At 41.2% G+C, this 17,472-nt stretch overlaps 1 protein-coding gene and 1 pseudogene across 1 annotated transcript in view; one reads left to right on the top strand and one right to left on the bottom strand.

The window, feature by feature from the left end:
• The first annotated feature begins 3,096 nt into the window (after positions 1–3,096).
• Positions 3,097–3,215, top strand: LOC111745934 (annotated as a pseudogene).
• Positions 3,216–14,446: 11,231 nt separating this feature from the next.
• LOC105298977 (cytochrome c oxidase assembly factor 7) overlaps positions 14,447–17,472 on the bottom strand; it is an 11,157-nt gene continuing 8,131 nt past the window's right edge. The window contains exon 3 of the mRNA XM_011370478.2: positions 14,447–15,684. Coding sequence (XP_011368780.1) covers positions 15,236–15,684 — 449 coding nt within the window. The 3' untranslated portion in view covers positions 14,447–15,235. The remainder of the gene's footprint in view (positions 15,685–17,472) is intronic.

Below are 17,472 nucleotides of genomic sequence, written 5' to 3'. Positions count from 1 at the left end.
TAGTTTAACTTTTTATTCTGAGAATAACAATATGTTCTGACTAAACCTCGAGTGACTTGAAGTTCAGTCTTTACATTAGTGACTTTAAATCTATTCTTGGATATGTTGTTTAAGTCCTTTGTGAACTGAAAATAGTGCTGAATGATAAAACCTGACAAAAAGCTACTGCAGAATGCACCAGCCTTGATTATGCTGATGCAACAAAGATAATCACATTTTAGTGCATCACAATATGCCAGAATGCATTAAGAAACACAGTACACAACCATGCAGAATTTACACAACAAACATCTAAGAATTTGGACACTTTAGACCAAGTAGTTCAGAGTGTTTCTATAATTCTGGAAGACAAAGGTATCCAAACCTTGGCATACGAAAATAGAATTCATCCTGTAAAGCTGCGTTCCAGTCTCAACTGGCTCATTTTGATATGCACTATACTTCACCTGAAAGCATCATAACACCCACTACTCATGTGATGGCTATAGAGATGTGAAAGGACTTTGGAAGTTATGAGATATTCAGCAGATGTTATTTATTGTTTAAATGAAGGTTGGAGAAGGATCTCCTAAATTTTTTTCCAAGGGCCTCCAATGTTCAGATCGTTAGATTCTGAAATTTTCTATATTAACATATGTGATGCTAAAGGTCTATGATTCTAGAATCCTGAGTCTGATTTTAATCCCAGAACCTTATGAATCTGACATTCTCTGATTCCATGCAAGTGTGAAGGCAAGGTCTGAAGGCCAGGGCAGGGTAGAGACCCAGGTCAGCAGGATGGTCCTAAGCCCCTGGGGAGGAGCAGCTGTCCCTGCTATCCATGGACTCACCAACGAAGCCATAGCCTAATTCCCAGCAGACCTGTCTTTAGCTCATCACCCTCCAGCCAGCTTTCCTTAGGGCCTCATTGCCTGTATTATCCATATTCATCACACATTTTCTCCCATCAGGTCCAATTAAGCCACTTTGCTAACACTGCAGTAATCAAAACCTCTCTTGATTAGTAGGCCTAGCAGAGGTGGCCCCAGTTTAGGATGATTCCACTTATCCCCTTTGGACTCTCACCCTGTACCCCATTACCATCCCTCTATTGCTCCACATCTCAGATCAGCATAGTGGCTACAAGAGCATTCCTTTCTGCAGGTTCTGGTACATGGTGTTCTCTCCCTGATGTCCGCACAGGCAGCTGCTGACTCACCCCAGATTGCTGATGTACCAGGTATCTATGTTTTCAGATGGGACTGCTCCACTAGATAGATGCACCAGCATGTGCACATGTGAGGATACCACCAGACCACCATCCCTCGGCTGCAGACTTAAGACCTGAGGTCCAGGCCACTACTTTTTACTGAGTTACCTTGAGCTAGTGCCTTCCTCTCTGTCTAAAGAGAGTATTCTGGCCTGTGGGCCTCAAAGGATGTTTTGAAGCTTTTGGATCAGTGAATCACCAATAAATTGTTCAAAAATGATGTGTTGTGATGTAAAGTGATATCTTAATACCATGTACCACTAAGATGTTTATGGTCAGCCTTATACCAGCACCACTGCCTAGGTGAGGTCACTTACTTCTCCGAAACTGTGTGTGTGTGTGTGTGTGTGTGTGTGGTGTTGTGATTTTTTTTAGTGCTTACATGATTTACTTTATACCAGTCAGGATTCTCAGTTGCAAACAATTGAAACAATACTTAGCAAAACTAAGCAAAAGGGGCTTTTTTGAAAGGCTATTTGAGGGCTCACTGAAATGATGGGGAGATTGGAGAGCTAGACAGGAATCAGGGGCAGCTGTGCACAACCAAAGTCCTGCCACAGGAATTCTGTTTAGGACAGACTCTACCTCGGGCCACACAGCTACTAGCTGCTTACCAGTGCACTGCTGGGCTCTTGTACCCACTACAGCCACCTGAAGTAATCTCTGGCTGTCCTCATCCCTGTGCTTAATTCCCACCAAGCTCAAGGCCCAGGTGGGGCACCAACCTGGCTAAGCCCAGGACCACAGGGTCAGGGGAAGAGCTGCTGCCTCTTTCAGTTTTCACATAGCTTGGAATTCCTCCTGATAGGAAAACTGTTTGGATGCTGGGCAGCCAAAAGCATTTAATGTCCATTATAGCCTTCATCCATCTGTCAGGAAATACTGTTTTACAGATGAAGCAACTGAGTCTCTAAAAGGTTTACTTACTGGTCACCCAGCTAGTAGGTGGGTGCATTATCACTCGCTTCCCAGGAATAGAAGCAACAAATGTATGTAGGTAGTCAGCAAAAATTAATTCCTTTTCCCTCTCAGGAAGAGCTCTTGCTGGGAATGTTTGCTCAGCCATGGAGAAGGTTTTCAAAGACTTGTTCACATTTCCTATGATTCTGGGGCTAGCCCCTAACTTCCTGGCAACACTCCCAGTTTTAATTTATTCCAAGTGATTTTTATTCAGTCAGATCATCACCACCACCACCACCACCACCACCAGCATCATACTGCTTTTACCACATTGGAGCTTCACAAAATCCTGTGAGGTTAAGTATTACTTCAATTTACCAAATGGGAATACTAAGCCTTAGAGAGGTTTAGTGACTGTCTCAACCTCACAAAGCAAGTCAGCCCAAATCATATCTAGATATCCTGTCTCCAGAGTCACATGGCCTCTCTTTTAAAGGAGCAGCCTGAAGACAGGACATCCAGGATTCTACATAGACAAAGAATGTCAAGGCAGGAAGAGGCCTTAGAAATCTTTGCATGCTTTCTCCCTTTTCACTGTTGGAAAAGCTGAGGCCTAGAGTGAGGAAGTGCCCTGCCCAACCTCACATAGTGCCATCTGTGAAGACTCTGTAAAAGAGCCAGGGTTTGAAGACAGTTCTCTTACCTCCCTGTTTAGTGAGCAGTCCCCACACCATTATGGAGCTCATTTTAAAGCCTATGTAACTGAGACGGATACCAGGAAAGTACATGGCCCACTCAGCTATTGTGATGAGGACCAACTTAAGGTGTATGCCCAGAAGAAAGGACATGATAGCAGGATGGCTGGGAGGTAGAAGACTTTGCACCTCCAGAAAATCCTGTTTTCTCATAATCAGGAAATCTCTCCCAACATTAAGAGGCAATTATCAGTCTACGGCCATGCCACCCTGAACATGCCCGATCTCGTCTGATCTTGGAAGCTAAACAAGGTCGGACTTGGTTAGTACTTGGATGGGAGACCACCTAGGAATACCAGGTGCTGTAGGTGTTTTAAAAAAAAGAGCCAATTATCTTCTCCTGGTTGGCATTGATTGCAACAGTCTTAAATTTGTGGGTTACTGGAAAAGCCGGTGAGGAGGGTCTGAAGGCAATTAGATTAGACCTGGACAGATCACACTTGTGCAGCCCAAAGAACTAGGCAGTTTGTGATCATTAGCACTTTGATCTGAGGCCCACACTTGAACACTGGGGAATTTCAATGCACCTTGGCCCTTGAGGCAGCCTTCCCACCACACAGATGCCAGTACCTACCCCCGCCCAACTCCTGGCCAGCAGCTTAGCCAGAGTACCCTAGAGTAGCCGCAAGGTTGGCATGCACTCTGGGCAGACCCTGAACAGGCACCGAGAACGAAAGTAGGCAATGTAGTCTACTGGGTTCCTAAGTCTGCAAGGTATTTGAGATCTATCTCAAAGGAGAAGGGCATCTCAGTGTGAAATTGACAAACTCATTAGCCAGCAGGTGCCCATTAGTGAGCGTTCTAACAGCAAATTGGTTCTTTACCATGACCTTATAGGGCATTGGGCTAGGGGATACAGGAGATTTAAAGGCTGAATCAGATAGAGGCCCTTCCTTGTGGTAAAACTAAGCAAGGAGGATGCCAGCACATTTGGAAGGAGGAGTTCTAGAAACTCAGTTACACCAACATTCCAAAACACACTAATATTTTAACACACTAATGTTTCAGCATACCACATTCTGTCACCTTGCTATTCCATTATGGGGGCCATTCCACCACACCAATGTTCTCTCTGCCATTCCAAAGTTCGGCCCCACCAACATTCTGCCACACCATCACTCCAACATTTTAAAATACCAGCACTACAATTCAAACTTTCAACCTTCCAACGTCCTTCTACTAAAAACATGTATTTATTTCTTGGTTCACTTATACCAATGGCTCTTAATATTTTGAGGAACATAGACTCCTGTAAGAAATTATTAAAATCTATGGCTTCTTCCTCCCCAGGCAAAAAAAAAAAAATGTACACATAAATCTTATATATCATTCCAGATTTTCAATGACTCACAGCAGAATCCATGGACTTTAAGTTAAGAATGATATAATTTTACCCTGCCTTAATCCAGAAAGACATTTAAAGTAAAACAACATCACTAAGTTTAAGATAGGATAAGATAAGATTGAAAAAACAAGATAGGGACAAAGCAGAGGCTGGAATGATGCAAAAAGTGCAGAACATAGTGATCTACACAGCTAAATCTGTGTTCCACATATTTAGCAATGACTTCCAGCAGCCAAGGCAAAAAGGGAAACCTGTTTACTTGTACAACTCACAATATTCATGAGATAAAAACAAACCACTTTCTCCTTAGGGGACATACAACTATTCTTGGTATGAATACCAGACAAGAATTTCTCCTGAGATCCTCATAAAGTATGATATAATGACTATGGACTCAACAGGGCTCTCACAATAGAATCAGAGATGTGTTATGTGGTAGGGTGACCAGCTTGTCCTGGTTGGCCTAGGACTTTCTCAGTTTTAGCACTGAAAGTCTTGAATCCCAGAAACCACCTTAGTCCCAGACAAACTGAGATGGTTACTCATCTTATTTGTGAGTTATAGTTCAGTCAAAGCTTACCTAGAATAGGTTCTAAAAAATCATGTATAGTGCTCGCTTTGGCGGCACATATACTAAAAAATCATGTATAATCAAAATTATCCTTGGAAATCCTTTTAATCACCCATAAAGTAAAACTATAGAATCATCTCTCAATAGCACAGCCAATTTTCCCTCTAGCAATGAAACTGACAGCTGTTTCTTTGTTGGGATAGCTGATGAAGAGATTGGTTTGCTTTGGGGCAAGATATATCCTTAAAAACTAGAATCAAAAAAAAAAAACTACTAGAAGCACATTCAGCATGGCGAAATGCTCACACACTGAGGATTTTATGAGGCATGTAGGAACTGATACCAATGGAAGGAACAACAGATTTACCTCTCTCATCCTGGGGCATATGCTGAATAAGTAAAACAATATTTAATATATTATTGGTTTCTCTCTTTCCATCTCTTTTTATTCACAGCAAGTAAAACTGAATTTCTGTAAGTTAAATATAGTACCTATCTCATAGGGTTATTGAGAGAATTAAAAGTTAATATTTACAAAAGCACTTAAAACAGTATTTGACACAGTGCAATTGTTATATTGTTGTCAAATATAGATGTGGTGGCACTCTACTGTATGTCTTACAGCAATCCTGGATATAAGTTGATGGCAATTTGGAAAAAGACATTCTGTGTCAGGGACAAGGTCTAGGACCTCAGCCCTTTATAGTTGCAACTTCATGAAGGGATGCTTTCTGAACTTGTGGAGTTGAGGGACTGTCTACCTTCAGACAATTCTCCCTAAGCACTGGTTTTGAGTTTGAGATCTTAAATATGAGTGGCCATGAACACTTATGGGTGAGAATCTTGCCCCTTTCAGTCCATTCTTTGGCTTAGAAAATTCCCAAACACCATCTAGAGAGCAACAACTCACTGAGCTCCCCCAGGTGTCCAGACTGCACACCCTTCCCTGCAGTCTGTCCTGATCTTGGGGCAGGTGGCCAGGGCTGGCTGGGATCTGTTCAGAGGCCAGAGTGCTGAGCTGTCTTCTACACAGACCAATTAACCACTGAATGTAAAAACATTTTGTATACGGTGAAATGCTGTGCAGATGTGAGAGACCAGGATTAGTATACAGTGGTGCTGAGTTCAGAGCTCGGAGAGATGAAGAGACTGGAGTTTGGGCAGTACCAAGAGAGGTGAAAGGAGAGGGCAACAGGCAGTTAATTCAGAAGGCCAAGAGTGGACATACTTGATACTTAATTATACTGATGCCAATAATTGGTAAGAAATCCCTAAACAGCTGGGTTCCTTAATCCTCCTCCAGCCAGAGCACACATTTCCCAGAAGCTTAGAATCTCAGAGATGAAAGAAACAATAATTAATTGATTAATTTAACAAAAACTCACCAGATGCCTACTGTGGTATAAGCACTGGGCATAATGATCACGAAGTCTGACCTAACTCCTAAGGTGAATCTCCTTGAAAATTCCTTGACTACTGGCTAAATCCCAGGTCCACCACTTACTGACAATATGATCAGCAAGTCACTTACCTCTTCTAAGGTTCAGTTTACACATTCATTGGATGGGAATAATGCTGAATAATCCCTATACCATAGGATTGTCCTGAGGATTAACTAAAATAACTAACAAACCTTATATATATATATAGTATTGAGTATATGTCAAACACTGTTTTAAGTGTTTTCCCTTTGTAAACTCATTTAATAACAATAGTCCTGAGAGATAGGTACCATTCTTATCCCCATTTTCCAGATGATGAAACAGAGGCACAGAGCAATCAAGTAACTTGCTCCAGGTCACACAGCTAATAAATGGTAGAGCCAGGATTGAACCCAGGCAGAATGGTTCCAGAGCCTGTATTCTTGACCACTCCACTATTTTCCATATTGTTAACAAAGTGCTTAGCACAACCCTTTGCACATAGTCAGCACCACGTTGATGTTAGCTGCCAATATTATGATTACATTTTAATAACTTTACTGAGGTATATTTTACATGTTATGATTACATTTTTACTGTTGGGAAAGTCTCCCACTGAGCTGAGCTGAAATCCCCCTCAGATCATGCCCTTCTTTGGTGGGTTCTTGTTGTATCTCCAGAATCTCTGTAGAGCTTGTCTTCTCCCTTGCCCATTAAGGTCTCTTAGAGATTTGTAATCACAGGTCAGAGCTGTATTTGGGGGCTTGATGTGGCTTCTTTCCTGTCTGTTGGTGACTCGGCCATTGGCCCACAGTATTGACAAGCCTCTAACAAGTCCCAGGACAACTGCAGGTTAGGAGCTTCTACCTCCCACCACAGAGCATAGCACCTACATAAATAAACTACATAATTTGTGGAGTCTAGTGAAATGAAAATGAAAATGCAGGGCTTCTTGTTCAAAAATTACTAAGAATTTCAAGACTGTTAACAGCAGAGCATTAAACCAAGTGAGGAGCCCTGTGTAAATGCACAGGGGCTCATCCATGAAGCTGGCTGTAAGCAACACCCTATATCTTTGGCTCTTCAGCACCCCAGTACATCCTCAGCCCATCCTATCATGTCCTCCTGTGGAGGCTGAGCCTGGGAAGCTCCTGGGACACCTGAGAAACACAATAAGGGTTTGGTACCAAGACAGTGAAAGCCCATTTGGGTGCTAGAGTCCATCAATTAGCTGTAAGCCTACCTTGAACCTTACTGGCTCTAAGATTCAGTCTGCCACCTCCCTCCCTGGCTCCTTTTGTCAGAGATAGGCTTCCAGGTTTAGTGGATACTGGTACAAACATGAGACTAGAAGTTAGGAATTTACAATTGCCTTGCTGGGCAACTGGAGGCATTTCATGCCCTCTCTGGTCTCAGTTTCCTTGTCTATTACATGAAATGGTTGAATTCAATATCAAATGTTCTCTCACTGAGCACTGACCAGCATGTTCACATGAAAATAATCATATTAAACTGAGAACTTATTATTTACCAGACACATTACACAGTTGTACATTCCTCCATTTAATCTTCATGACAATCCAATGAGGTATTTTCCAGAACTCTAAAATTTAAACTTGATAAGGGTAGTGACTTTTGTCCGCTTTTCTTACTGATGTATCCCCAGCTTCTAGAACAATGCCTGGCACATGGTAGGTGCTCAAAAGCTATCTGTGGAACAAATGAACGAAGAAATAGGCTCAGAAAGGCAGTGATATGATTTGTCCAAGGTCTTATACTTAGGAAACTCCAGAGCCAGGATTAAAATCCAGATTTTCCTGGCTCTGAAGGCTATGCTTATGCTTATTCACCTGCCATGTGGATGTGATTCTCATTTTATAGATGAGGAAAAAGGCTCAGGTGAATGGGGATACACGCCAGGATCTCTCCTGGCTTTCAAATCCTGCGTTTCTAAGCATATGAGTCCCACTCTGCTGGAATAACACCATTTTGAAAGCTAATGCAATTTATCTCCTCTGCCCAGACTCTTCTGAGGTCTTGAAAGTACTCTTCTCTCCTCACAGAAGCAGAGTAACTGGCAAAGGCAGCCTCGGCTCAAATCTTGTTCTGTTACATACTTACTATAACCTTGGGCACGTTCTCAATATCTCTAAGCCCCAATTTCCTCATCTGTAATACAGGTTCCATACTTCCTAAACCTCCGTTGAAGGATGTCCTCTCCTTTAGGAGGTCCCCTGCACAGAGTGGTTCCTTAATAAATGTAGCTGTTATTACCCTACCCTTCAAGGTCAAAGCTTGTGCCACTGGTGTCTAGAATCTGCTGGGGCCTCCTGGAACCTGATCAGAGGTCATTGGCTAGAGGTGGGTAGGGTCAGCTGCTATTCTTGGAGCTGGTGGAACTCAGCCGGGTTTCAAGTTCTCTGAGGGAGCCCTGGCCCAGGCAGCTTAGCTGGTCATGTGAGTAGTGGGGCCTAACCTCAGCATGTTCTCCTGGGCCCTCCACGTGGCCCAGATTGGAGAGAACCCCAGGGCGCAGAGCATGCTGCAGGGAGCCCACATCTTCCTGAAGCTGATCTCAGCCTTTTAACTATGTTCATCAGCATCTGCTTGGTGTCCCAAAGGGCCCTGGGTACTGTCTGGGAACTCTCTGAGATTGCAAAGTTTTCAACACCTGGATGACAAGCAGCCTTGGGTAGGAAACAGGCAGGACTAAATTTTAATCCCAGCTGCAGTACTCACTGGGTCTGTATGTCTCTGCAATCATTTTGTCTAGCTGGGCTTGTTTCTTTGAGAAATGGTGAGAATGAAAGGTTCCTTAGAGGGTTTTTGAGAGGATCAGAGCATCTAGCAAATAACCACTCTTTAGACTGTGAGTTTCTAAATGACAGGGAACCTGTCAGATTCAGCTGTGTCTTCAGTGCTCAACTTAGGGCCCAGCCAAGAGGAGACTCTCCATGTTAGTTGAATGAATAATAAATTTTGGAGGGCATTGAATTGAAATGCCTTAGAGGGCTCCCATCTTTCACCGCTCTCAGTAGAATCAGTCTCCTATGTATCATCCCTGACAGGTGAGCATCTACCCTCAGTTTGTAAAATCCTATAATAGGAAGTAGACCTCCTACCAAGGTTTCCCATTCTGTCAAGTAGAAAGTTCTTTCTACTTAGACTTCTATGAACTGAGGTCTGTCTCCTTGCAGCTTCCACCCATTGGGCCTAGTTCTGCTCTCTGGAGCTGTACAGAATAAGCCTAGTTCTATTTCCAGAAGATAGTTCTTCGGTGATTTATTACACAACTAAAATGTGCCAGGCACTGAGCTAAGCACCTCACAATTTTATCTCATTTAACTCTTTAACTCTCACATTAGCCCCCAAAAGTAAACATTATCTCTGCTTCAGAGATGAGGAAAATGAGGCTCAGAGATGTAATATAACACATTTGTATGTGGCAGAGAAATGATTTAAATCCAGATACTTCCCCAAAACACAACCTTTTCAATGGATCCATTGGAAGATAGGATTTATGCCAAGTCCCTTCCCTTCCCTTTCTTTCAATAAAGATTTATTAACTATCTTATCTGTACCAGGTCTTGAGGTAGGCACTGGGAATAGAGGTGTTAGATATAATCAATGTAATTGAGGCACTTATAGCCTTTCCCAAACCATGCGAAAAGAACTGAGAGTGAGAAGCACAAGGGCTGTCATTGCATCATAGATCTTGAGGGTCCAGGAGGGCTACCTGGAAGAGGTGCGATCTGGGCTGTGTTTTGAAGGACTAACAGAAGTTGGCCAGGCTTGTGCCAAGGGGGACGAGAAAGCAAGATGTTTTGGTGGAACTGCTGTGCAAAGAGCTGAAGCTGTGGAGCTCAGACTGCAGAGCAGTAATGGTGCCAAGCTCAGGAGCTAGGATTATGTACCACTTGAGTGGGTCATCCACTTTCTTATGAATAAGCATCTCCTAGGGAAGCGCATTTGAGATCTTGTTTCTGTGAAACTGTTGTCAATTTTGGTTTAAATAAACTTATAAAAATTCTCTAAAAAAATAATAAATCTCCTAGGATTTGCTTAAAATCCAGATTTTCATTCTAGGTGAACCCAAGAATCTCTATTTTAAGCAGGTGCCACAAGAGATTGAGGAGTACAGGGTCACCGCTGCTGTATGGAAAAGAAATCTCTGAAGGATTTCAAAAAGGTAGGATTCTTGATCCCTGTCTTTGGAGCCTCAGAGACTAATCAGGGAGACAAACATAAAAACAAGTCATTTTAATGATGAGCAAAGATTATTAATTCTTAGTATTTCAAGAAAGATATTCTTAGTGTTCCAAGAAAAAAAGTGCCATACTTGGACTAGTGATTCTTTAGCCATGAGGATATTAATATTGGTTTCTTGGCATTAAGCTATTGAACATGTACTTTAAGGGTATCAAGGTAGCACTGTGTTGGTTCTTAATTATTTCAAAAACCTTTTTTTAAGAAAAGATATGTTCCTGAACAGAACCCAAGAAATATTAGTGATCCATCATGTGCCAACTCTGGTTTAGAAAGGAGCTTTTCTTGATAAGCAGTTTCAAAAACAGTATAGCCCTACAGCTCATACCATTTCTTGGATTAGAGGAGCCTGTGCCTGATTTGTCTTGGGGTGATCAGGAGGCTACTAAATGCCGCTCTGTGCTGTTCATCTCAGCAAGCAACCACTGATGGCCTAGCATGGCCCCAGCCTCATTCTTGGCACTGAAGATAGAGATAAAGCCAACCATATCCCTGTTCTCCAGAAACTTAGTCTTGTAGGAAATGGAGACCATTAATAATACACAGATGATAATGCAGTGTGAACAGTGCTGTGATGGATGGAAACTTGGGGCAGTAGTGAGCAGAGAAAGCCTCTAACCAGCCTGAAGGATGAAGGGAATGCTTCCAGAGTCTTAAAAGATGAAGGTCATTCTTCATAAAAGGTAGCAGTTCATTCCAGACAGAGGAACCAGCATTACAAAAACATGGCAGTAAGAAACGTCCTGAGTGTTTTTCCTGTTACTTTTTTGGTGGTGGTGCAGAGACTATAAGCAGTTAGTTCCCTGCTACAGAAGCCCAAGTTAGGAACAAGATGGAGCTAAATATGGAGGCAAGGACTTATATATTGGGCAAAGAATTTTGCCCTTTCCCCTTTAGACGGTGGGGAGGGCTGGTGTATAAACTGTAATACAATCACCATCCCTCAAGCCTGAAGAGGAGCACCAGCTGGGAATAGTTTCCACTCTGGGTCCCCAACAGGTGCAAATCTTCTCAGTGACTCTCTCTACTGGCACAGCAGAGAAGCAAGGAGGAAGGAGGCAGGCCCCACCCTTCGACCAGGCCTGCCTTCTGCAGCTGTTTTATGCCCTGAATACCCCTAGAAAGCCTCAACATCAGCTCCCTGGATATTAAAAGAATGGTGGCAAAAACAGCCTGTTTTAAAAGGTAGACTCACTCACAAGCTAACATTGCCACTTGGAGAGAAAACAATTATCTATTTGTAAAATGTGGCCCCATAAAGATCTCTTTAAAGAAACATTTACAATTCTATAAGAGCTATTATTTAATCCTAACAATCCTAGCAGAAGGCAGTGTTATCCTCATCTGAGAGGTGACAAAACCAAGACCCAGAAGGTCAGGTAACTTGCTTAAGGTCACACAGCCAATAAAAGGTAAACCCCAGATCAAAACCCAAATTAAAAACTTTAGACCTAAGCACTGCAAAGAGTCTGGTTCCCCCCCAACTCTAATGGAGAATTCAAAATAAAAGATCTAAACTGGAAGCCAAAAGTTTTCAATTTTTTTTTCTCTCAAAGTGGTTACTTGGTGCTTTTTAAAAATACAAAATTATTCTAAATTTATATTTCTTATTCTTTGTTAGGTACCCTAAACACTCATGCTTAGTATGCCTCTGACTAATCCAGAGTTGCACACATCTGTAGCATCTGAAGTCTAGGCATTTTTCCCTCTGCCATACTGCCTCTCACAAAATTTTTAAAGCAATTTCATAAACCTTTAACAAATTAAAATGTATTTCTAAATTTTTTAAAAAATTACCAAATGTAACAAAATTGTTTTTTTGTTCCCTTCTTGAGCTCATAGGCTCCAAATCGATGAATGGCTAACCCTGTCCACCCAGGTGCCCAGGCTTGAAATCTGGGTTTTTAACCCCCGGCCTGATCTACCCTCTTCCCACCCCCACATAACTCTCATCCAATCCTTTTCCACACTATGGTGATCTAATTTCCAAATGTGATCATTTCATTCTGCTCAAAACCCTGCAGTGACTGTGCATGATCACAAGATAAAACCCAAACCTAGACCTTCCTACCCCATTCCTCACACCTACCTTCCCCTCCCTATGGAACTCTTGCTTCTTTTTCTCATAGTGCCCAGCACTGCACTGTTGAGATTTTAGTGAGAACGCTAATAAGAACACAACTACTAATCAGTTATGAAACTTCTTCCCCATTAGACCGCCCAGTCCAGGCCTGGCAGGGAGGAAACACATTGGAAATACTTGGTAATGATTCAAATGCCTGCTGGCCAGAAGACACAGTAACAATACTGCTTGCTGTGACCAGAATCTGAAAACCGATTTTCAAACCCTGCCTCAAAGGCTGAACAAAAGAAAATTCAACCATGCTAGCCATTATCAATCCATTCCTTCCCACAGCAACCTGTGTATTAAATGGCCTTAGACTTTTCTGGACAGTAAATTATTACTCTTTACATTTAAATAACTTTGTGAAATGTAACATTTTGATACTGTCAATACTCATTCACTGTTGCCAGCCCCATCTTAGTATGTAATGCAAGGCGGGCAGGTACCATGGGTCCTGAGCAGGAATTGGTCCATAAAAACATAGCCCAGCGTATCTGCCACCAAAAATCATGTTAAGCTAATTCTTCAAAATTACAAAACCCTTTGTTTAATTGAAAAGATGTGATTCTTAAGATGTTTAAATAATACTATTGGGCCAAAGAATGCTGGTAGGTGGTAAAGGATAGTGAGGCGTAATTGTTTCTTCTAAGTTCCCAACTACATTTCATGAGAACATATTACTTTTATAACCCAAAACTTCAGATCTTACATTTTTAAAAATTAAATGTTGTTTTTTAAAAAACTGTCATAAAATATACATAAAATTTACCATCTTAACCATTTTTAAATGTGTAGTTCAGTAAAGTATATTTACATTTTTGTGCAAGTAATCTCCAGAAGTTTTTCATCTTGCAAAACTGAAATGCTATATTCATTAAAAAACTCCCAATTGCCCCCACCCTGCAGACCATGGTGACTACCATTCTACTCTATCTCTGAGTTTAGATACCTCATCTAAGCAGAATCAGACAGTATTTGTCTTTTTGAGACTGGCTTATTTCACCTAGCATGATGTCTTAAAGGTTCATCCGAGTTATAGAATGTGTCAGCATTTCCTTTCTTTTAAGCCTGAATTAACATTCCATTTATATTGTGGCTATTGTGATTCCTGCGTGGGTGTACAAATCTCTCCTAGAGGCGCTGCTAGCAATTCTCTTGGATATGTACCGTGAAATGGAATTGCTGGGTCATATGGTAATTTTACGTTGAAGTTTTTTGAGAAACCACCATATTGTTTTTCATAGTGACTGCACCATTTTACATCCTCACATATAATGTATAAGGATTCCAATTTCTCCACATCCTTGCCAACACATATTGTCTTTAAAAAAAAAAAAATAATAGTAATTGCCATTCTGAAAGATGTAAGGTAGAAGGTGGTATCTCATTGTGGTTTTGATCTACATTTCCCTAATGATTAGTGATGTTGAACATCTTTTCATATGTGTGTTGGCCTACAGACTTTATTTGAAATACAAGAAAAACTACATTTTTAAAATAAACTCACTTTTTAAAACTTCTCTGCTCTTGGGAAAATCTCTCTCTTCTATCAACTTGAGAAGCTGGTGGGCTATGCTTACGAACCTTCATTCACGCAGCAAGCCTTCCTTCTCGGACAGCTGCAAAACTGGAAGCCCAAAAACTAGATGATGACAGAAGTCCCATTATCAGTAGGAAAATGACAAGCTTGCCCCCTAGTGACAAGTTAGGAAGATAATAGAAAAAAGCAAATGTTCTTAAAAGAAAAGGCAACCATATTGAAGAACATAATCTCTACCCCACCCAGAATCTAGAGAGAACAATAATAACAAAACTACTAATCAATCAAAATAGTTTATTTACAGGGATAGTTAAAAAGGTTCAGTTCTGAGGGACAAAAAGTGTCACAAAGCACAATGCTTACACATCCCTACCTAAAGTTGCCCTGGGAATAATCTGCTCCCTCAGCGTGATGCGCAGTACCAGGTGTGTCAACTGGGGATGCTAATTTTTCATTGTGAATGTCTCCACTGAAGGTGGGCTTATCCTCTTCAGCAACCCTGAAGCATAACAACATTTAATCCTTCTGATCTCTATGAATTTATTGAAAGATGTGACTCTAAAGGCAAAAAAGAAGCCCTCACCAGTGGTTACATAAGTCAGAGGGTGGCAGTTAGCTGTTCTTAGGTCCTTAAACCCTCTATTATGTAAATCAAGACACTTTCAGATTTTTAAGCCCTCCCAACAAAAATAACAATCGTGATGATGATGTCCGATTCCTTCATACCCTGTGGCTGCTAATTTTCTCAATTTTCTGCTCTTTGTCTCTCCTCCACACCCTCCAAAATCTCTATAGCTCTCTATATCACTGTTTTTCATAGAGATACAAGAATTTGAGAACTAAGACCCCATTAATGTGGGTGTCTTCACAGAAAACACCAGTTAAAGGAATAAACATTTCAAGCTATATCCCAGTAGGTGACACTTTGGGGCAACGGGTCTATGTAACGAGAGCAACTGATATTGAGTCCCAAGTCTTCCTGCTCCAGCAGGTTGACCTCTAAGGGCTCTATCAGAAATAGGAGGTGCCAGCCTCAATCTGTTGCATAGGAGGGTGAGCCACATTACCCAAACATTAAAGGTTGGACGTTTTTCTGCTGTTCTTTATGTAGTTGTAGAGCACGATTTTTTAGCACCTCGGCCTTGGCTTCGTCCTTGTCGACACCATCCCCCAGCTTGTACATGCGGCTGGCATTGGCACAGGCCCAGACATGACCCAAGTCACAGGCTTTCATCGAGTATTTGCATGCCAGGCCCATGTCCTTGGGAAAGCCAGGGGCGCCCTGCAGAAACATGGCACTGAGGTTGAAGCAGCTAGCAGCATAACTGCCATCGCAGGCTCTTGTGTAATAGTCTCTGGCCTTCCCTAGATCAGGCTGACCATCATCATTGACCTGTCCATCATGTGCCAGGAGACCAACATTGTGACATGCCTCCACAGACTTCTTTCCAGGCTTCTCACATGCCATCAGAAAGCAGCTGGAGGCAGCTTTCAGGTCCCGGGTCAATCCGCCTGGGAGGAAGGAAAGGGAAGAAAAAAAATAAACCCAAGCCAGGGCAGAACCTGAATCAGGCTAAAGTTAGGGAATAATTCCTGAATAAAGTTCATATACCCTGAGCTAAGGCAGCATGAAAGGAAGGTGGCCTGATACAGTGCACAGACCTTTCAGCTTTTTTAGCCATGGAATCGTTTGTTCAAATGAGATCTTCTGAGGAAGCCCAAACAGGTAAAGGAGGCAAAAAGTGGGAATAACAATAGCTACTCGTGAGATTACAGCATGTTATAAGAACTTTGTTAAATGTTTGTTAATTTAAATGTATACTGAATGTATATTATTTGTCATCTACTGTGCTAGGTTCTGGAGAACAGACATTGTCACTGCCTGTGGATCTTATGCTGTAATGAGACAGACATTAAACAACTACACAAATAAATGTATGATTATAAGGTTGACAAGTGTATGGAGGAAAGTATAGGGTACTATATGTATTAGGGCTCTGACCTAGACTAGGTAGTGAGGTCAAGGAAAGCATCCCCAAAGAAGTGACATTTGAGCTGTAAAATAATGGAAAAAAAGAAAGGAAAGGAAATATGGGTTGTTCCAGGCAGTAGGAATAAGTCAAAGAGAAAAGGAGCCCATGTGGCTAGAACCCAGATATCACTGGGGAAGGAAGGCTAGAGAGGCAAGCAGGGGTCAGATTATGCAGGGTCTGATGGGTCTTGTTAAGGAACCTGCACTTAATCCTAGGAGCAATACATGGTAAACTGCTAATAGGTCATTTTATGCAGAGGTGGTTACAAGGCTCACTTTTTTTTTCGTTTTTTTTTTTAATGGAAAATTTCAAATCCCCATGTACCATCACCCATTCTCAAAAAATATAAACATTTTAACTATCTCTTAACATTACTTTTTTAAAGAAATCGTTCCAAATATACTACCTAGAAAAAAAATTATCATTATCATTAAGAGAACACCATTCCAGTCACCTTTGTAGCATGTGTTCAGATTCAATACTGGCTAGCTGAATTGACATCTAGATAGAAGTATTTCGAAAAATTGAATTACATATGCTATTTGTAAATTAAAAAATTAACTGATTCTACTTGAATTTATCAAAAGAAAATCAAACTGAAGCGAAATGAAGAACTGCTGAACTTCAAATGACTATATTTTTACTAGAGAAATTTCCTAAATGAGTCTCTAGTGATAAAGAGATTACTAAAAATATTAAAAGGTTAGTCATTTAAAAAAATTTTTAAACTAAATTTTAGACAGTATTGACTCACAGCTAGAAAATATGAAGATATTGGCATCTCACAATTCCTCCCGTCTCTTCTCCCCATCTTCTACTTTCTGTTGGTTATGTTACTTCAACTTAGGAAAAGAGCACAGTGGTTAATAAAGCCTGGGCTCTGGAGCCAGAAAAGCTATGCCCCCGTCCCAGCTCCATTAGTTGTCAGCTGTATGACCTTAAGCATGTTATTTAACTTCTACAAGCCTCAGTCTTCCACATCAGTAAAATAAGGATAATAGTATCTACTTCATACGGTGGAAGCTTAAATGTGTTCTTACAAAGAGCCTGGCAGATAATAAGTGCTCAGTAAATGTTATAGTGTTTCTATGTTATAAAGGTTTCTATTATTTACATTCTATTTAGTAACCCTAATTAGCCCAATATTCATTAAATGGATTCCGCTCATCACCGGTCTTTCCATAAGAGCATCTCCATTCCTGTATATTTCTTCTGATTCATCTCTTTATTAGTTATTAGATAGGTTTTTCTAAGAAGAAAGCTCATA

The sequence above is a fragment of the Pteropus vampyrus genome, unplaced genomic scaffold, assembly GCF_000151845.1.
Source record: "Pteropus vampyrus isolate Shadow unplaced genomic scaffold, Pvam_2.0 Scaffold170, whole genome shotgun sequence".
Classification (NCBI taxonomy): domain Eukaryota; kingdom Metazoa; phylum Chordata; class Mammalia; order Chiroptera; family Pteropodidae; genus Pteropus; species Pteropus vampyrus.
This window is presented reverse-complemented; position numbering and strand designations above follow the sequence as displayed.